Source organism: Centruroides sculpturatus, unplaced genomic scaffold (genome assembly GCF_000671375.1).
Source record: "Centruroides sculpturatus isolate CEXI.00-Female unplaced genomic scaffold, Cexi_2.0 scaffold367, whole genome shotgun sequence".
Taxonomy (NCBI): domain Eukaryota; kingdom Metazoa; phylum Arthropoda; class Arachnida; order Scorpiones; family Buthidae; genus Centruroides; species Centruroides sculpturatus.
Window position 1 is genome coordinate 403,157 of NW_019384575.1, and position 23,724 is coordinate 426,880.

At 25.9% G+C, this 23,724-nt stretch overlaps 1 protein-coding gene across 1 annotated transcript in view; it reads left to right on the forward strand.

The window, feature by feature from the left end:
* Positions 1–765: 765 nt before the first annotated feature.
* The window catches only part of LOC111624313 (cytohesin-interacting protein-like), a 48,896-nt gene continuing 25,937 nt past the window's right edge, over positions 766–23,724 (forward strand). Inside the window, exons 1-2 of the mRNA XM_023367128.1 lie at positions 766–1,019; positions 20,376–20,495. Coding sequence (XP_023222896.1) covers positions 906–1,019; positions 20,376–20,495 — 234 coding nt within the window. The 5' untranslated portion in view covers positions 766–905. The remainder of the gene's footprint in view (positions 1,020–20,375; positions 20,496–23,724) is intronic.

Here is a 23,724-nt window from a genome sequence, read left to right on the forward strand (position 1 = left end):
GTATTATTTTTATTATTATAGAATAAATGAATACATTTTAAGTTAAAATTTTAAAAGATGTGTTTTATTGGAATAGTCGCGTGATCGAAAGTGTATTTAGTTAACGTTAAAATGGTGGGATGAGTTAAATGCCATTTAAAATAATTTAATTTACATTATTTTTTTATTTAAAATTGGCTTTTATGTGTATTAAAAACCGAAAAGCGTTTTTTAAAAATTAGTTCTAAAAAATTATACACGGCGTCACTCGCGCTTCTCCTTATAGCACAGCAGTGCTGCCAAATAGTATAACTTCTGAATGATGATGATGATTACATAAAAAATTAATAATTTTTATATTATTTACGCGTTATTATGTATAAACACATAAATATATTTGTTTATAAAAATATAAAAAAATTAAATAAATAAACGTATATTCATATAAGTAACGATTTTATACGAAACGAATATAATCACAATACAACGAAAACAATTCGAAAATAAAATAATAATAATTTAATTTATATTATTTAACTTATTTACACTAATAATAATAACGATACTATAAATATAATAATTAGAAAAAAAAGAGAAAAAAAATTTTTTATGTCAATAAACAATAAGAATGAATAATGTATTACATTACGCAAGAATTCCAATGACATATTTAATTTCCTATTTAAAACGAAAAATAAATATATATAAATATTTATTACACGTTTCGAAATATTAGAAAAGGTAGATGTAGTGGAATAAATAAATTATAAAAAGCGATGACGAATGACCGCGCAGCGTGTTAGTAGTAAAAGCTGTTTAGAGGTTTCCAGCTTCCGATCGGGAAGGACGTGAATGTCTTTCCTTTCGTCACTCGATAGATATTACCGCTTTCCTTTTATGCAATTCGTAACCGCACAACGTCAACTATGTTCGTGGGTGGTGGAATGTCCCCTAAACCTAACAAGAAACATCCAAAGAAACATCATCGGCGCCACCGACATTCACAGGATTCTCAAATTGTTCATCTGGAAGCGTCACAGGTAAGCCGTTCTTCATACACTACACTAGTGTTTATCGTATACACTAACCATTGTCTCGTCTCCTAGTGTTTCTGCACGCGCGTAGACGTGTCTTCTCTCTAATTCGTCTTAATTAATTCATAATTTTAACGACGATGATAGTTAGTATCTATAAATTACAAATAAGACCTTTACAGTGAGGGAAAAGATGTGTCTTAAGTACAGGTCTATTGATTATAAGTTTTAAGAGCTTTATGCATCGTTGAATAATGTGATTTTGGGGATTTAAAAAGGTGTGTAGGTAGCTAATTTCAAAGTTGCTGCCTTATCCATTATGATTTACCATTTATTGTCATTAGATATGGCTTGTAAATATGTCGGAATGTATCTGCTGCCGTGGATTGTTGAGTAAAAAGTGTATGGTAATGTAGGTAATCATTACTCGACGATGGATATATTTAATAAACAAACCAATTTTTGGCCTGTTTTGCACTGTTAAAAACATTTGTTTTCTTATAAATTTCATTCATTTAATGTATGTATAATGTAATGTATTAAGTATTTGTTAAAATGTATATCCGATTTATATACAGTAAGATTAAATGAAGTTTTCATAAACTTTCTTTAAATTAATCATTAAGTTGTATCAATGTAATTTATTGGATGTAATGTGAGAAAATTGATTATTATTAACTTAATTTCTTTTCATTTACTTACAAAAACAGTTGTACTGTTTAATCTGTTGTAATTACATGATTAAGTAATTTAGTCTGATGACAAAATCAGTTTTTACGTGGTGTAAGCATATATTTTAAATCCATGAAAAAATCTGTTTGTGTGCTTTTATAAATAGTTATAATAATTTAATAGTGAAACATAAAAAAAATACTTTATATAATCACTTCAGAAACATTAATATCGGTAGTAAATTGTAGATGTGCATTTGTTTGAAGAGTAGCGAAATGGTAGGTCATCTGATTACATACCTACTTACCTACTTTAGCCGTCGTTTACCATAGATGGAACAAAAAATTAATTTTCTTTTTTCTGTTATGTTGTTCTTGATATGACTAATTAAGAAACAACAAAAAAAATAATAATAAATTTGATTTGCAAATTTATTTATTTAATTACATGATTAAATTAAAAATTGAAAAGCTTTTAAAAAGTAAGTAAAAATTACAAATTTAATAAACTTTCCTGCTGCTAAATTATTTTAAATTGAAAAATTTCTTTTCAACTGTGTAAAATTTAAGTGTTTCATGTAAATTTATTTTTGTATAGTTTATTTCTATTAATTTCCTCGCAGTAAAATGAAAATTGCGGAGACTTTTCAAACTTTAATTATTTAAAAGAAGTAATAAAATAGATGATAAAGATTTGCAGGAAACTTTTTACCAACGAGACTATACAGTTGTATATTTTTGCATTTTGTTACGTTTCAAGGCCATTCAAAAGTGAATACTGTAGAAGTGTTGAAGATGCTGCATTTTGTTGATAAATGCTCTAAGAAAATTTTATGTATAAAATGAAAATAAATTTATATTTTTACGTAAAAAATTCTGCACTTTCAAATACTATAATTTATAAAGTTTCTATTTTTATAAAGCCTTGGATTTTACATTAATATAGATGGTTTTTCCTTTCTTGAAATTGAAAACTTTCCCTAAATTATATTTTTGCATTATAAGTCTGTATGGAGAATTGAATTTCAAAACATACTTAATTATGATTTGAGGTCTTTCCTGTTTTCTGAACTCTAATGAACTTATTTTTAATGCAGTCTTGCAATTTTTTTCCCTCATTTTAATTTCTTTAAACTTTATAAAATATTACTTTACTACGACTAAAATTTATGCAAACAATATTACAAAAAAAAAAAAACACTAATTATATACTATATTAACTATTGATCCTCATCATCTGTATTGTAATTACATTCTTATTCAGATCATATGTTTAAATATTCAAATATTCAAACTTATGTATAATATTAGCTCTATTTAAAAATTTAGTCAGCAACAACAGTTTCATATTTTAGGAATTGCTTATTTAAAGTGGATTATTTTAAATACAATTTTTAATGATTGGAACAAATGATGCATATATTTTGTATATCCATCTTGTTATCATCAATAGATAATATAGGATTAGGTATTAATTAGGTTTAATTGTTTAATTAGTTTGCTTAAGAATCAAGAATTATAACTGATATATTTGAAGAGACACTTCATACTGTATTTCACAATAAAATTGAACTAATAATAATGTAAAAGTTTTTTGTTGTGCTAAAGAACTATGCATAATTGTTTTTGTTCTATTTAATAAATAATTAAACTTTTCATTGTTTTAATAATATATTATACAGTATTTAAGTTTCATGAATGAATGGTTATGAAATTAATAATTTTTGGGTTTGTTAAAGGAAAAAGAAAAAATTATTTTTGTGCATTNATAAAAATAGTATGGATTGTTGTAACTATTGACTAACTTTTATAATAAGAGATGATTTCATTGCATCAATGTTTTGAGAATTATACTTAGATATAGTTAATAGCATCTTTTTAATAATAACAATTATAGTTAAAGTGATATTATTAAACCTGCCTATTAATAAATTATAAATGATTTTAATAAATACAGGATTTCAAAAATGTTGATTTGATTGTTTTAATTTCAATAGAATACTCTGTATATATTTTCAACTTATATTAATATTTAATATAAGTATAAAAAAATTATAGCAAAGTAGCTGATGAGCATAATTGTTTTTGTTCTATTTAATAAATAATTAAACTTTTCATTGTTTTAATAATATATTATACAGTATTTAAGTTTCATGAATGAATGGTTATGAAATTAATAATTTTTGGGTTTGTTAAAGGAAAAAGAAAAAATTATTTTTGTGCATTTAATTTGACAGCTCAAATAAGTTTATAGTGACTTTTATAATATCAAAGCTATACATGTTGTTAGATTTCTATTTTCCTGTTTTAAACCATATTGGCTTGAAACATGAAAATATTCTTTAATTTTAAGGATAAAATTATTTTTAGAAGATTACTACAGATCAAAGTAAGTTTAGGTTAGATTATTTTATTACTGTTCTATCTTCCGCAGATATTTTACAATCAATATTTTTAAACTAAATTCTTTATTTGATAAGGAAAACATAGTATAGGAAAGCTTAGTACCATATATAAGATGCAACTTTTGTCCAAAAAAGCTAAGAAAAATCACTGTCTTATATGTGAAGTTGAAATCTCCCATAGACTAATGAATTCTCCAAATGGCTTTTAATAGGCTATAGCTAACCTCTACTTAGACCAAATCTTGAGTATAAATGTTGTTATTAATTAAACACATTTATTTTATGCCATAGCTAAGTGGCTTTTGCATGTATGTACATTGAATATTTTAATTGTAAATGACTTCTTTTAAACTCCTTTTTCTCTGATAAATAAGTGTGAATTCTAATTTTTTTTAAACAGAATACAGTAAAAAAAAAATTTGGGACTGTTTGTCAGACATTGCATGGCTCATTTCAGGACAGAGTATCTTATATGCTGTAAAATATGGTAGTTACTGAGTACAATTAAATAATATAAAAAATGTCAGTCAATATGATACATGACAAAAGCAAAAACTATTGAAAAATATTATTAAAAATTTAAAACTAAATTTAAACTATTATACAACTGAAACAACTTAAAATAATATAAGTTTAGTGATAATATATGATCTGTAAATAATACTTTTAAGTTTTATTTTTAAGACCTGCTTTTTTTTATTATTATTATTAAATCAAGATTATTGCAGAGTTTATGATAAGATAAATTATCATTAAGGTAAACTCTTGAACTGTTTGATATGAATAAAATTTATATAAAAAAATATGTCCGATTGAATAAACAGAAAAAATCAGATCTGCAGCAACAAAAAGAAAAGAGAGGAAAATGGAAACTCTTGAAGAGGAAAAAGAAGCAGATGCAGTACAGGAGAAAAGTTGAAATATATAGAAAGTGTACAATTTTTTCTTTGTAAGAGAATAAAAAAAAAAAAGAGTGAAAAATTGAGAAGGCGAAAATGGCAGCTGTAACACAGTGAGTTGGTACCATCTCGTCTACAATAAAAATAGCAATAAGTAGTTCAGGATTCATTTACTGCAATATTTAGTCATAATCAGAGAAACTAAATGGGAAAGAAAGAGGGGGGAAATGAGAGATCTCATTTTGTTAAAATGACAAAATCATTGTGAACACAGATAGAAATTTGTTAAACTGCAGGTGAGTATGACAGCAAGAGACTCGTGAAGATAAAAAGGAATATATTTTCATATATGATATATTCATTTAACTTAATTCTTTTGCTTTTGTTTTTTATTTAAACAATAATAATGTAAATTATAAAATATTTGCATATTTCAAAATAATTTTAAGTTTATCTTCAAATAGTTGCTTTGTTGACTAGAGTTTCAAAGTAATTTTAAATTGTAAAATTCTTAAATTTAAGAATGGTAAATTTTTATGATAAATCAAGTATTCAGTATGTCTTGCTAAATAAATGGGAGTTTTCATTTAAACAACAGTAGAAAATACATTACTATTGTTTAAATGGAAATTACGATTTATTTAGCAACAAGTTCAAGTGAAAATATATAACATTTTGATAATAAGCAATTAAATTGCAAAAGATTGTAGTTCTGGGCATTTGTCCAAGTTTATGATCTCGTTCCCTTCTCTTACAAGAGAATATTTCCACTTTGAATAACAATAGTAGTTAATTAATCATGGATTATAAGAAAAAAGAATTTTTAATTTCAGTGGAAGAAAAAATCAATAGTACTTTTTTTTGGTAGAGTAATTTTGTGAGTTAAAATTATCATTTCTGGAAGTTTGAGATTGAATGATGTTTTATACTTGCTTTCGGATAAAAATAGTATGGATTGTTGTAACTATTGACTAACTTTTATAATAAGAGATGATTTCATTGCATCAATGTTTTGAGAATTATACTTAGATATAGTTAATAGCATCTTTTTAATAATAACAATTATAGTTAAAGTGATATTATTAAACCTGCCTATTAATAAATTATAAATGATTTTAATAAATACAGGATTTCAAAAATGTTGATTTGATTGTTTTAATTTCAATAGAATACTCTGTATATATTTTCAACTTATATTAATATTTAATATAAGTATAAAAAAATTATAGCAAAGTAGCTGATGATGACAGTCTTGATTGATGTTTCTACAGCCAGTCCCAGATGTGAAAATGCCTTCATGCAGAATTGATTATTTATAGATATTCATGGAATTCTGTAAGAAAATATTTTAAAGTTAAATAAATAATAAAAATGAGAGTGATTAACCATTTTAAAATAATTAATAGAGTGTAAGCTTTAGTTAGAACGTACAGTATGTTAAAATTTCATGGAATTAATTTTATAATAGAGGTATCGAAGATTAATTATTAATAATTTAATACTTACTTTATATTATCTGATTAAAAGGTTGTTTCGAATTTTCTAAATATTTAATTTCTGTTTTGTTAATTATTAATTCACTTATTTGTTTAGTGCTAACAGGTAATCTTTCACATTTTAATCTCTGTGTTCCTTTTATTTTAAGTGTATGTGTGCAGTTATTTTTTTTATAAAACATTCTGCATTTAACACAACTTATCATTAATTTTTCTGTGCTTAGAATAAAGTATTCTTGCTGAAATTCATTTTTCTTTCTCAACAGAAGGAAAAAGATTCAGTCCAAACATTGCAGAATTGTTATTTTTAATTTTCTTCCTTAACTCGGTTTGTCATTTATCATTGCACTCTAGAGAAATTCTTTCCTTCTGATGTCAATAGCATTAACATTTAGGATCCTGTTTCTATGCAGCAGTAATCTTCCATTTTAGATGGAAAATAATCTATTTTTTTTACATAATTGTCAGAAAACTTGAATGTAATTACATCTAGAATATAATATATTAAAAAACTAATATTGTTAAAAGAAAAATGACATTTTTATATATATAAAAAAATAGGGGAATAACTGGCTTACTCTATTTCTACTTGCTATATACAGTACATACAGTACTTGAAAACATTTCTAGATATTTAGGTTATACTCTATATTCTATGAATCCTTAAATATTATTATGAGTATTTTAAAACTTAATAAATCATCCATAAAACTTGTTTGTATTTGAATATGTAATATCTTTTTGATTATTTGATTAACTTTTTACTAGTAAATTAAGATTTATTTTAAGTATAGTCATTTTAAACATTAGCAACTTAGCAATTTCTTAATTATTTAAATTTTTAAATTAACAACAAAAAATTAATTAGGAAGTTTGTTTTGTGTGTTTTTATATAAAAAGAATTCTTATATTTGGTATTTAGTTTCAGTTTATTTACACTGTTATTCTATTTGTGCCAGTGGCTGAAGTTTAATATATCTCTGGCACTACTTATCAAGTTTAATATGTTTCTAGTATAATTTTTTTTTCACTTGCATTGCAGTGTTAGTTCATCAGAAATTTTAATCTGAAAACGGCACCATATTAAAATTGTGTGTAAGAAATTTGAATGTCTAATAAGTATTAAATTAAAAAAGTTTTTAATATAGATATGAAACTTAATTTAACAATATGCTTAAATGATAAGAAAATTTCAGATAAGTAAATGAATAGATTACATTAGAAGTCATTAACAAAAATACAAGTTGTTGCTAGATAATGACTTTGAATTTAATTATGATAGTTGTCTTGTCTTTTTTTTTAAAATATAATATATAAAGTTAAAGAACTTTGCAAAAAAAAATGTAATATTGATATTGCATTTTATCTTATAAATTTTTTTTGTTCATTTTTCTTTTTTTACAGATATTACCAGACTTTAAGTTTTATTCTTAAAATTATTTTGAAGAAAAATATTTATTTACATCAGTGATGTTCAGCCTATCAATTGTGATTGACTGGCCAATCACAAAGTGATTGCTGATCACTCTTCTATTCATATTTTATATGTCAAATTACAATGCAGTAAATTAGAAAAAAAAATAATTTGAATTGATTTATCGATGTTACTGTTGCACCACACTCGATCTATCTGTGATTTTCTGTAGTTGTTGTTATTAAATTATTAATAAATATTTCGTTATAATTGAAGTATAAGACAAATCTTGTAAAATCGTTTTTGTACCAAATAACTTGATATACAAAATATGTAGCTTGCATATTATAAAAGATTGAACACCACTGATTTATAGGATTTTTATTGTTTTTATACCTTCTTTGTATTTTTTTAAATAAAATATAAAATTTAATGTATCTATTTAAATAAAGTGATGATATTGATAAAATATTCAGAGGTTACATAATTTTTTTATACAATAATGAATAATATGTATGTATGGGATCTGTACTAATCTTCTTTGTCTTTACTTTTTCCATGTTTTTCTGGGGTTAGCATTTCCATGTTTAATCTGTCTTCTCTACTTCTCTATCCAGGGAACCTCTTCCTCCATTCCCTCCCCCCCAAATTCTCTGCCACCTTGTCTCTCCATCTCAGCTTTGGTCTTCTCCACTTCCTCCTCCCCATCACTTCCCAATCCTCTTTCCAACATAGTCCCCACTTCTCTCCACATGTCCAAACCATCTTAATCTACTTTCCTGCATCTTCTTACTTATAGAACCCACTGTTTCTCTTATGTAATCATTCCTATTAGTACATATATTACATATTAGAGAAAAATATGCACATTTTAATTTAATATCAGTGTAAAAATGATGATTTAAAAAAATTTAGAAATTTTATTGAAGAATTTTTACTTTTGTGAATTTTATTGTCTTTTTTTCTCTGTAAATTATTAGATTGAGATATAAGTAAACTTATAAAATCAATATCATTAGGAAGGTTGTAAATCAGATGCTTAATTAGTGTTTTGCTGCATTTTAATAATATAAATATGATTTATTAAATGAGGTTTGAGTATCATTAAAGAAGTTATAACCAGTTTTTATCTATTGATAGAAATGTTTTGTTTTCTCATAACTCAGAAATTTAAGTTTAAATATTGATTAATACACTTGTCTTTTTATTTACTAATGTTTAAATATGGTATATAAACATACAATATAAATTTTTAAAGCTATTAAGATAATTTTATTTTTATACTTATTGTATCTAATAATTTTTTTAAATTAAACTGTTTTTTTTTAACTTTAATCAATGACTGTGTAAAAATTCATTAATTATTTTCATTATAGAATTTTCAGTGATTCACTCAATTGAAGCTAGAAAATAATTGATCAAATTAATTGACACTAAAAAACCTATTTTAGTATTAGTTTAAATAAATGCAACAGTTATCTATTGTTTTATTAATATATTATATCATTATAGATAATAGAAAAATTTATTAATAAACTTTCTTTCAGAGTTGAAAGTAATTAATTGAAAATAGGTAATTATAGTGTAAAGGAATAAGACTTAATAGAATTGATCCTGGAGGAGAAATTTTTTTTTCTAAACAGGCATCTGCGAAAAATTTTCCAAGAAGGGGCAAAGCTCGGAGACAAAATAATTAAATCAATAAATTTTTATTTAATTATTTAATTTTTTTCCGTAAGTAGATTATAGTAGAATATAGTATTATATTAAAGCATTCTATGGTTTAGATGTAAATTTATCTATCTCAATCACTTTTACCTTTATGATTTCTGTGGAATTTTTCATTCAATTCCAGGGGGTATTTTACATGTTTGTCCCACTCTATGGATGCCAAAACTAATATATATATAATTCTATATGTTTTTAATTACTTGCCTGCATTCACCTAATTTTTACTTTAATAGAAATAGTTTATTTCAATTAAAATGTCACAGTATTTTTACAATTTAAAAAATTATACAAGAAATTGTCTTTAAATCTGTCACATCCAATTACCTGGGACAAGTCTTTAAAATTATCAATAATAAACTATTTCTAAATATTTTTGATATTATTAATACAATAGAAATTTGATATTTTGAAAACCATTTCAAATTGAATATGTATATTTTATACATTCAACTGATGATTCCACTTAAAAAATATCTATAGGTCATTTTATAAACAAGATTTAAAATAAATTAGTGTGATAAAGCAATAATGAAAATTAGAGAGAATTTTTTTTTTGTTAGGTAACAGCTAATTGGATATAGTTTCATAATTAAAAAAATTTTATTGTTGATTGTTTATTTATTATTTTAAAAAACATAAATACTTCTTGATATTTACAACAGATTTCAGGTGTTAATAACCATTTCAATAGTATAGTGAAGGAGGCCAACATAAATTTTAGTGGCATGATTATAAATACAATTAATATAAATTAAATCCATGCAAAATTTTAATAGAAATTAAAGAAAAATGTGTTTCTTTTGTGAATTCTTAAATAAATTCGTTAACTGTGATGTTATCAATGATCGTATTTATTTAAATTGCTTTATTTTTTTTTTCTACTTACGTTTATCTAAAATCATGCTTTGTATGCGAGATGCGTCGTCGTCATACAGTGCATTCCACTCGAAGTTGACATTGCCAATTTGTTTACGATTGTAAACATACACGAAAATAGTTTTCACGAAGAGTCCAACGTTTGAAAACAAGATTCCATCTTTTAGATTTGTTCATGACAGAAAAATTTGTTCTTGCATGCATGCATACCTGCACTGTTTCTTAATTTAAATATAGATGTTTATTCAACATAACTGTCATTATACAGGATGCATCGCCTATCATTAATTAAATAGCTGTCACTATTTAACATATGGGAGGAGTGCGAAAATATTTCTCCTAAGATATTCTCTTCATATAGAAATTAATAAACCTACTGCATTTTTCTGCGATAAGTATGAAGTATAAATACGACGGACATTATTTCGAAAATGATAGGATCTGCGTTGCTTAATTATACAGAACCAGCTAACTATTGGATGGATAGACGAGTTAAAATGCCATTCCCCCCCCTATATTATGTCTAAGTGATTCCAAGCATAACATAAATCATTCCAAAATGGTAAAAATTCGTTCTGTTGAAGAAAACGTACGTTTAAATAACGAAGGTATGTAAGTTATGATAACGATATGCTGTTATATAGTATCGAATTTCTAGTTTTACATGACCTCACGACTCAATTTATCAACGTGTAATGAATACTTGCCACGCATTATAACCTTCCTGGCATCCGATTATTATTGTGAAGGACGCAAAATATCACGAAACTTTTAAATAACTGAATTATTTCGGAAGATTTTATGGACTCTTCAAAAGTTGTAAACAATACAATTCATTCATTGTTAGCGACATTGATTAGGATATATTTTAGAAAAGAACCGTGCGCTTCAAATGTTTGTAAAGTTCTATCTTCATCGGAAATCAATATTTTAAAATTACATAGTTGAACGTTTGTTATCGGGCTGTAGATCGAATGAATGGAGTGTTGAGCGGAGAGTTTCGAAAAGATTTTTATTATTTTCCGGTACGAAGATACAATAGTAAAAAAATTTATAATTGCTTAAAACGTTTAAAATTCAAAATATTTATTAGGGGATGTACATAAATTATGTTCGCATTTTTCTTGAAATTTTTTACTCTTCCTGTTGTCCAAGTTTAACCCCTCCCCTGTTCGGACGTCCAACAAAACTGGATCCCCTTTAAAACCTTTATCACTTTGGTAGATACCATAAGTAGAAACGAAACATACAAGAAATTCTGAAATTAATATAATAAAATGCCTAAAATTTAATGAGATAAACGGACGTCCACAGAAGCTCAAACCCTTCCCCTCTAGTCCGACTTATCATAAAAGAATTTTCGTATTTTTATGAAAATTTAGATGTTTTAATTAAATTTTAGCACCATTCCCCTACATTATAAAGCATAAAACGTGCCAAATATTTTGAATCAAGTCTTTAGAAAACAAAGTACTGTATTTGAAATTTTTAATTCTATTTGTGTTTTAAAATACTAATACTGTATTCAATTTAAGATATTAAATCTTATTAGGATATTTAATTTGTCTCATTCTGATGTTTCTCACTATTATTCGCTATTACTTCTCGCTATTACTTGTACTGTTTTTTTCTCAATATTACTTTCCAGCTGTTAAGTAACAGAGGGAAAATATAACTGTAATCGGTCAAACTTTGACCCCCTCGGGGATTTTTTCCTTGATGTTTTAATGCCCTCTATTCCAAAAAAACGGAGTATAAAATTGTGTGTTTTTTTTGCCTGTATTTTGCTTTAAATATCAGAACCTCCATAGACCAAAAATTTTCGAAATTTGCAATAATACAGTAGTTATTTTCTGGAAGCTACACTCAACAAGAGGTATGCTTTCATATAGGGATATGAATTCCGGGCATTTTTGTCTCTTCAGTCCAATTTCTAAACAGAAACTTCTTAAGAAATTGAATATACGCGGAATGCAAATCCCTATTTGAAAAAGTACCTATTGTGTTTGGCTTCCAGAAAAAAAGAAAAAAAGGTCTACTAAAGTTTTATTGAATATACAAAGAAAAAGTGAGGGTGAGGGGGGAAAGAGGAATACAGTAATTCTATATAAGGGCCATTGATGCTATTGCATTTTGGAGATTATAAATCATGGAGGGGAACAGAGGGGATAGGTATTATATCTGGAGTGAAGTCAGACCTTAATGAAAATTTCACTCGTTATTCGCATTTACATTTTTTCTTAAACTCAACTTATTCCCAGAAATAAAGCTTTTTTTTATAATTATTATAAAATTATCTTTAATTTAAAATAAATATTGAGATTTTACAGCAGAGATGTTGTGAGAGATGTACAGCGCCGCATAACTTTTTTAAACTTAAATATTTTATTTTGAATAGAGAAATTTCTCATAATTCAACAAAATTGCTCCTAAGCTTTATTACATAAATTTTGTATTGTAGTATAATCGTAAATAATCGGATCTTTGGTTTCCTTAACCTCCTGTTAAAGTGCCTAGAAAGTCTTGCAAGAGCTCTTCTCGGCTTTTTTTTTTTATGTTATAACAGATAAAATATTTTGTGTTTTATTGGATTGTATCATTATAGCCTATATATTATTCTCCTTTGTTTATTATTTTATTGGCTTGTATCATTATATATATTATTTTTCTTAGTTTATTGTTTTATTGGCCTATGTTCTTAATGTTTTTCTGATATTTGTCATGCTATCTAGCTGAATTACACTCCTATTTTAGACAACTCTATCTGATTAGTACAGCATATACCCAAGAAGTTTTGATATAGAAGTATAACTAGGATTTTTATTTGGATTCCATTTTGTCTTACAAGTTAGTGCTGATTACCCACTTTGTTATTGATCGATCAAATAGATAAGATCTGTTAAAAACATATTTTTTTTTCCTTTTTTTTTTAAATCTGATACCAATCGGAAATTAATGTAGAAATTTATAGAACTAATTATATTTACTTCTTAAATATAATCAAAGAAAACAAATGAATTAATTCATTTTTAAAATATTTAATTGGATAATTATAATTTAGCAATTTAAAGTCTTTAAATTAATTTGCACTCGTTACATAAAATTTTAATGTAACTTAATATTTATGCATCTACACTATCTTAATTAAAATAATTAGACTTTTAATTATTATAATATATAAAATTTAATTATTCTCTCGCATAAACGTATATTTCATTATAATTTTAATATTAGATATTTTTAGTAGTAACTTCAGTATTAAACATTCTACATTCTCTTCCAAGAGGAAATTACATTTTGGATATAATTTCTATGAAACTTTGTAATATATTTTCTTGTAACAGCTTGTAATATATTTACATATTGTATATAACAGCTTGTAGCATACAATATTTCAACAGCTACAGTTAGAAAAACTGTATTTAAGTTGGAATAATTTATAATTGTTTTTTATTTACGAATCGAAGTACACTCGAAAACTAATTAATTTTATTGTCCAAACGTTTCTGGTTTCTTGTGTGTATGTGTTTGATTCTATTTTCTCTTTAAATCTAATAAAAGAATTATTAGATTAACTTTCTTACAAACAACACTAAAACATTTATCTTATTTATTAGTAGTTCAGAAGATAATAGTTCTTTATGCTGATTTAAAAAAAAGCAGAGGAAGAAGACCACCTTGAGAAGGGCTGAATAGAAAATGAAAATGTTTGGTACTCGTAAATAAGATTATTATTATTTGTTTGTCGAATAATATTAGATCAAACTAACGAAAATTAAGTGGTTTTTTTTTTCTCTTGAGGTTTAACACACGATTTATATTAAATACAATTTTATTTTTGTATTCTAAGATGGTGAAAACGTGCGTTTGTGTTTCAAAATTTTATAAGCCCTTATTTATATTTTAGATTAAGAAATACCGAAATATTTAGTATAATTAAAGAATAACCAAGTGCGAAATTATTAAAGATCACTGCTATGTTTATCGACTTAGGGATGACATAAAACTGCCATCTCTCGTCTTTAATCTAACATAACTCAGTCTGTCTTTAAGTAAGGAAAAAGATGAACACGTCGTCTTCAATCGTTACATTATTTTATAAAGAGAATTTTTATAAAATACTGTTTTGCACAGTATATTTTCAGTTATTCGCCCGGACGTACGCCTAGTGTGTACTGTAGGAACTGTTCCTGCGTAGAAACACGTTTAGTAATGACAATTTCAATTCCATTTTTCTTTATTTTAATAATTTGTTAATATAGTTTATAATTTCAAATAAAGTATATTAAGTGATAATCTTGGGGGAGCCGAATTGAACAGATGCAGTTTTTAATGCGAATTTAATAAAATTCTACATTGTCCTCTAATTCATAAGTAATATAGAAAAAGAGGACACAACAATATTAATAAAAACATGAATTTTAATTAGGAAAAGGATTTTAGAAAATTTATTAGTTTTTTTTTTTTACTTGGGGTTCAGGGCCCGTTGACCCCGCCACTGTGTTTATCGAATATACACTATACAGACCTATATAGAATTACGTAAAGTGTATTAGGTGTGTTTGTACTGTAATATGTACAGCAGTATATACAAATATCACGATTAGAATATAAATATCACATACAAATTACTAAATTTTAATCGTTTTATTATTTTCTAATAGAAAACACATTAGCATTATCATCAAAAGAATTTGAATCGCTTTGGTGCTGTTACAAACGACGTCCACACTGGAAGGAAGGGAGAAGACAAGTCGGACAAGGGGTGGTTGAGCCTCAGTGGACGTCCATTTATTTCATTAAATTTTATATAGTTTATGCATTTTATTATATGTATTTCAATTTTTTTTATTTTCGAGGATTAGTTAATTAATTAAAATAATAAACAAATCGAAAAGTTTAAAGGCACTAAATATTTTAATTATTCCCGATAAAGATTTGATTTTTAATTTGAATTATTCTGTGGAGCGTATTTATCATAATTAAAAGCGAAAGGAAAATAAGTTTTTTTTAGTTTTGATTTGACTCATCCGTGTGTGGAAATTAGTAAGTTAGTGTGACAAGTGATGATTTATTTCCAGAAAAAAAAAGACACGTGAGTCATACCCAACGTCTTATCGCGAATCGATCTCTTCTAATGTATACAGTATATTCTATATACTGTCATTAGTGAGTGCGTAAAGGAATTCGAAAATTGCATCACACAACGATGACGTCACACACGTTAAGCGAATACAGTACAGTATATTCAAAAATGGCTCGATATAATGCCATTCTCTCATTGCGTTTTGCGTTACTTAGGTCAGCTTTATTTCAAATAGGTCGTTGACCATCTGTAATTATATAATCTGCGATACGAAACAATCTGTGCATAGTTTAAGTGACGAATGTTAAGTGTTGTAAGCTTACAGTGAAATAAATTAATGAATTGCATCCATACTAAACACGCTTCTCCTTATCGTGTTCTTTCATATCGTGACTGAGTAAATCAATATCTGAAAATGATATTAATTATTCTGGCCTACGTGAAAGGTATTTATATAGTTGATATATTCAATCTAATTACTGTAAACTATATTTTAATTGATGGTGTATAACGGTATTTTTTTTTTTTAAATTATTATTATTTTCTAGTTCTAATATTATGTTATACTGTATTTATCATAATTAATTAACTTTTTCAAATTATGAAAAATATGTCAACATTATGTTATACTGTATTAAATCATCTGTGTGTTTAGAATTGTACAGTATATAATATACATTGAGCTTATAAAATTTATGATAAATGAAATTAGAATAATATTTCAAGTGATTCATGTATGGAATATTCATAATTTTTTTTTCTAGTTTTATTAATTAAAATTAACAATTCTAAACTAAATAAATTTCATAAAAGTTGGTAATTTCTGTAATGTTTTCATTATATTTTCATTTAATAAATCCTAGGTATATTTAAGAATTAAATATCCTAATTATGTAAAAGTGACACTTGTTATTGATTGTTTGTCATTGACATTTAGAGCATTAATTATAATTACATTGATAATTGCTTTCATAATTTGAAAAAGTTAATTAAATCACATTTTATTCTTTTAAGATGGCTTCACACATTTGGTATTCAGATTGCCAAATAATTACTTATTTGTCCCCTTTGATTCCGCACAGTATACTATTAGTTGTGAATAAATTGTCCACTCCAGTCTGTATTGGCCGAACGTCTCGGCATTTGGCTAATACTGAATGTGCAGAACCAGATTTAATTGGTACGATTTAAAAATAATTAAAATGCTACAAGTTTACCTATGATTTAACATTATTTCAAAAATAAAAAGCTGTCTAGTAGATACAAATCAGGTCATAAAATCCATGGTAATTATAATAAACTGTTAAGTTTAATTAGTGCTGTAGTTGATTTTCTTCTATCAATTACATAAAAAAAAGAATCTTAAACTTAATAAAAATACGTTGTTTTAATATTTTACTTTAAATGTTTTAAAAGTAGGTAATTTGTGTTGTTTGATTCTCTAACTTTTATTATTCTAGCATTATCAGGTTAAACAGGTTTAAGAAAGTTGAATCTAAAAAAGGCCATTTGAATATACTCAGTTATACTTTTTAATTAATAATATTTAACGTTAATAGGGTAAGTTTTTTAAAGTTTTTTTTTAGTTTGAGATAATTAAATTTTTAAGTTAAATTAATAAGATTTTTATAACTTGTAGTCTAATAAAGCAGATTTTATTTCCTGTAAAAAACCTGTCATTTGTTTGTTTATTTCTAATATAAATTCACTCTAAATTGAAGTAATTCAAATGTACTTAAAACTATTTGATGCCATTCTTTTCATTGTTTTGTGATGCTTAATAGTTTATCAATTGGTATCAATTTATTTCTATTATTGAATAATCTTTGTACTAATTGATAAATTGTCTGATAATGGTGCTGCCACCCACTTATCCACAATCTTAAGTCTATTACATTTGTTATATGTGATTGTGGTTGATAGTATGGAATCTTTTGCCATTTGGTTTGATGATGCTCTGGATGATGAAGAGGTTAGGTTTTTTTTCATTCAAAAGTTCTATATCTTATCTTAAAAACTTCCTTTTAAACACTATTTACTAAGAAAGAATGTGGAAATAAATTAAGGTGTCTGTAAATTTTCTTTTGAAAACTTTATGTGTAGCTTTTAAGTTCAGTTAAAATAAATTAAGAGGTTATTATTAATTTTAACTGCAATTTTTTAATTTAAAAATTATTACTACCATTGTTATGTGAATTTCCTCTTGCTTAATTATTATTTAATATAATTAAGAAATGCAATTTCTGTTAAGAATTTCTGCAAAGCATAGAATAAATTAAATTTTCAAAAAATTATTTTAAGATAAATGCATATCCAAGTTGTTTTCTGTTTTAGAATCGTTTCAAGTAAACCATTGTAAGTTATTTGTCTTTCATTAAATAATTATAGCCTGACAGACTTAGAATTCGATTTTTCACACTGAAATTAATGCAATTTTCTGGATTCAATTTGAAGACTTTTTTTTTTTTTCCAAAGTTCAATCAAGAGTATTGGTTATGCATTTTATTAAATACATTCTCCTATTCAGCTTCTGAAAGCATTTTTCAAATGTAAATTAGCTTTGAAATTATTTGTGAAAGGAGATTTATGTATCATTGATGTTTTATTTTTATTAATATATGCATATTAATTTTGAATTCCATTGTAAATGAAAACAGAATAGTTATGAAGTACATTTTTGCGGGCTGTTTCTAGTATTTTATAAGAATATCTTATGACAAGTTAAAAAGTATTACAAAAAAAAAATACAAATTCTGTAACCTCAATTTAATGCTACCGTTCCTCTCTAAAGTTGGCGTTAAACTGAAGAACCTCAATGAGTTGTATGTAAACTTCATTACTACATAGGAGTTTGAGTCTGTTCAAATATTAACATTTAATTTAAGATTAAAAACTGTATTTTAATAATGAATATAAATTAAAATTACACTTTTCTTAACCTGTTTTTAAGGTTTTTGAATGAAATAGTTGCATTGATTATTTGAAGTAAAACACAGACTAAGAAAATACATTAAGAATGTATCTTAGTCTGATTTGTTTCTTAATTGTCTTTTTAGTTATTATAAAGATGATTAGTTTCAAAACTTATATAATTATAAAGCTTCAAGCAAAGTAAAATACAACAAACACATAATGCATGTTGTACTTCTCCTTAAAATTAATTAATAAAAACCATCAAAATGACAAATTTGACATCATGTAATTACACAAAACAGTATGTTAAGGTAGCTGAAGTTTATCATCAAAGAAACATTTTCAAGTTTTCTGCAGTGGTCGTTAGCTTTGATCAATAGATATGAAGAACAGTATTTTACTGAAGGCTGTTTTGTGAAATAATAATCTTTATATATTGATCAAAGCTGACAATGGCTGTAGAAAAGCTGAAAATATTTTCTTTGAACTGTGTGTGTACCTTAAATAATACTGTTTTTGTATCATTACAACCATTTACTCTACAAAAATTGTAATAAATTTAGTATATAATTTGAATATTTGAAGGTTGTTATAATTAACTTTATTTTTTGTTTACAAAATTTTAAAATAGTTTAATGTACAGTGTTTCAAATTGTACGAGGCAATTTCTTTTATTATAAATATGTTTTTATGATGATAATATACTTCTGTGGATAAAAGGCCGAAACACCCTCGAGATAGTACAGATGGTAACAAACAAGACAGATGTTCGTATAACACCAGTTCTGATTTTAGAAAATTTTTGTGTTTTTAATTAGAAATCTTTTTGTATTTTTTCAAAAGGACTTTTTTAAAACTTTTTGGCAGCTAGTAGCCTAGAAAGGAAGGTCAGTCGCCAGAAATGTACTGTCTAGAACGCAAAAGAGAAAAATGATGATCCCTATTTGGGCGAACTTGTCTTCAAATATTATTAGATAATATACTGGTTACTGCAGGGGTCACTCTGGAAAATTTTGCCAACCATTTGCCAGTTAAAAAAATTTTTTTTCCACCACATAAAATTATCTATCACCACCAATTTTACTTACTACAGTAATTAATGCAGGTGCTGGTAACCTTATCAGTTTGGCATCTGGAAAGCAAAAGAAAAGTGTTGGATAGACAGAAATGGCACAAGATTGTCAGGTATGGGTGTAGTGCATGATTTCACGGGACTCCCATTGCATGGAAGCTTGACATTCTACTGATTTTCTTGAACTGTGATTTGCAATTCAATTTCACACTGAAGCCAACTGGGTTTTTATCACCAGTATTATATTTTTATTGTTACTTTAATAAAAATATCACCAAGTGGCAATTTTGGCACTATGCAGTTGGGACCCCTGTTACTGTGATAACTTATTGAACTAAGTACTGCACCTTTTTAATAGTGGTGCAATAACTAATCTGCTATATTTTTTTATTTTATGGTATATTTTAAAATATTTCAGCATTAAGATTTATTTATTTATTTGAAATAAAATTAGTTTTTGATTATATTAATAAAATAGAAAATTCACCATTAGATTAAGATTATCTTAATTCCAGAATAATTTAATGTTGGTATGAAAACGTTGAGAAAAAATGTGCAGTTTGTTTTTGAATTATATGATAATTATGTGAACATCATCATCCCTTTGAAAGTCATATGTTGATTTCACCAATTAATTTCCAATGATGTCTTTTAAAAAGAAAGTTGAGTTTATTAATTTAAATGTGATAAAATTCATTAATGCTTTTGATATTCAATACAATTGATATTTAAAAGTAAAACTGTAAAGCGATGAATGAAAGAAACTGATGAATGTATTATTATTTTTGCTAATTTACAGCATCAAATCTTAGAAAGAATGAAAAATGATAGAGTAATAGTCACGAAACCTGACGAAGATCGTCGAAGGCGTACTATCATAGTAGAAAGAAAGAATGGCTCCTTTGGTTTTACTCTTCAGGTAAGAAAAGATGACTAAAATGCATTGATTCTTCTGCATTCCTTTTAACTGAAGTAATTAAGTAGTAAGAGATAAACTAAACATTTTTTTCAAATGTAACATTTCATTTATAGATAGAATGTTAAGCATCATTAACCATATTTTTTGCCTTATAAAATTTTCCATTGTGTTGGATACATCACATTTTTCATTTGGGTTTTGGGAGGAAAAACATTTTCACAGTAAAAGACTATTATTAAATTTTAGGCCCAAAAATTCTTGAATCTTTATAAAGTGAAAAATGTAGTAATTTACCTAATTAGAATAGTTCTTAAATAAAAAATAACAAGAAACAATTTTGTTTATTAAAAGTTTTTATGCTAGCATGTGTTAAAAGTACTTGATGAATTATTTTGTTAGTGGGTGAATCATGTTTATAGTGGTTAAATATTAAAATGATTAAAACTTTTTAAAATATGATTTCAGATTGCATTTTGAGTATAGTTCAATCCTTTTATTATTGGTATGTAAATGGCTACAGTATCAGTCAGCACAGCAAATTTCTAGGGAGAAAGCCTAAAGGCATTTCATTATTTTTGACCAGTTTTATTATTGTAATAATTTTGTAAAATTCAAATGAAATATTAAAAAATGTTTTCAAAATTATTATGTGCATAGTCAACAGTAATGAAAGGAGATTTTCAATAAAATTTTGGTACTTCTCTGTTAATGGGATGGCAGCCAATATGGTAAGATTCAAGCTTTAAACAATGGATTTTGCACCACCCCAGAATTGTTGACTCTTCACAAGATAGTCCAAGGTTTTTACATGTATCAGTATACTGCCTATTCTACATGCTTTGCATATAGTCATGTGCTTCGATGCTCACTATTACTCACACCTCAGCACCCAGGGGGGCAAGCCCCCACATCCCCATAAAATTATATAACATCAAGTACACCACAAACAGTCAATTGGGTTACTCAAAGTCGGCACAGTCACATGGACTAAATAGTTAAACATGATAGTCTTAGTGGAACAATGCAGACAGCAGTATCATGCATTGAATTACAGTTACAACTGGCATCTTGTTAACAGAGAAGAATCAACATTTTTTATAATTTTGTTGAGTTCTGCAATTATTAATCAAAAGTAGTAGTAATAACTCAAAATTACTTTAATATATTTGCTCTCTACTTTCTGAAATGTTAGTATAAATTATCATTTAAAAAAGAAGTTATGATTGTAATCTGTTAAAAGTAAATTTAATGTATTGCATATTTTAAAATACACTGTACCATGATTTCTTAAACTGGGTCGTGAACTCAAAGGAGGATCGCAAAAATGAATGTGGGGATTGTGAAAGATTTTGTACTATTTATTTATGCAAAGCATATGTTTGGAATCAATGATTATAAAATAAAAATGTTGGACAACTCTGAAAAAATGTTGAAAAGATGCCCTGTGTTCTGTATTATCAAATATTCAGCAAAATTTAATTCTTTATGTAAAAGTAAACAATTGCATCCATCTTATTAGTATGTAAATTTGCTTTTGTCTTTAATAAATGGTAAAATGATATACATATCAAAGAACTGTTTTAGAATAAGTTGTATTATGATTTATTATTAGTAAATCATTTTAATTGTATACCTATTTTTTTATATCTGTCTTACATACCTATATAAATAGAAGGATCTCACACAATTTTCTCAGTTAAAGGTGGTTGTGAATGGAAAAAGTTTAAGCCGTATCTTATACTATGCTTTTGCTGAATGATTTTCATATATCACAAGCATATTATTCTATATTTTTTTTATATTTTCTTAATGCTTAAAAGCTTGAAAGCAATTATTAAAATGATTATTCAAATGAAACTTTGTATTATATAAGTAGTGTATTGCTCAATAACTTTTTAATAGTACATGAGAAACTTATTATTGGAAGAGAAATTTTGTTTTGTCATTATTTGTTCATGGACGTATTCTAATTTGCTCTCTAGCATGAAAGAATTACTTAATGCTAGAGATCAAATCAGAATAGTCTTTTTTTATGGTGATTAGAAATATATATTTATTAACATTTCTTATTAAATTAATTTTTAATAATAATTAAACAAGATGTAATAAGAGTTGATGAAATATAAAAGTTGGTATATTACATATAGACTGAGTTCAAAGAGAATTATTGCATACACAAGTCAATGTTTGTAATAAGAATTGCTTAATTTCAAAATATTTAATGGAGAAAAAACATTTATTGAACATATTTTCTGAAATTAATTTTGCAGCTTTGTTTGAATATACAGGATGACAAAGCTACACCTACTGCCGTATGATATCAGGCTAAATATCAGCAATAATAATTATGAATTGCTGATTAATTCGTCACTAGAGGGAGGTGTTAGGTGCCATCAATAGAGATGGCACCTAATACCTTCCTCTAGTTTTCATGTATTAGTATGTAAATTTCTAGTAGTGGCATTAGTCCATCTATTCTCTATCTCCAGTGATGGTGCCTAACACTTTATGTATATCCCTGCACTTCTTGGGTGATGTTTACAACTATAAGTTACTAGTTAAGTGATTTGTTTTTGTATTCTTGACCTATTTTTAAAGTTTGTCTAAGACCTTTATGAATTACCGTGTAAATTCTGTAATTAAATTTATAACAAAACATATATCTATTTTATTAAACAAGATGTCCCAGAAGACTGGATCCACAGGCATTTTTTTTTTTTTTTACATTAAAATTGAAATTCTTTAAATCAAACTTTCCCAAACAGGTGGATCAGAAAGGAGGCCATTCAACTGAACCTCACCAAGTCTCAAGACCTAATATCATTTGACTTGTTTTTAGAGTGATTTAAGGTTAGTCTATTAGAATAGGTCCAGAGTAATCATTGCACTAAAGGGAAAAAAATCAGTTCTTCTATGTTAAGAAATGTTCAACATTTTTGTGTTTAGAGTATACACAAATGTCATGTAGGCTATTGAACATTTACTGTAATAAAACTTTAAAATACATTTTTGCCTATGGATCCAGACTTTGGGACACCTTGTATATAAATATAAACATTTTAACAAAACATTAAAGTAAAGACATATATTTACAATGAAAACAATATTTTTATTAATTTGCTATATAAAAAGTGGCAAACAAATTTTTTTATCGTCTTGATATTAAAAACTTTTAAGAGAATTAAACTGAAAAAGGCTATAGTTACTAACAAATAAATAAATTATATAT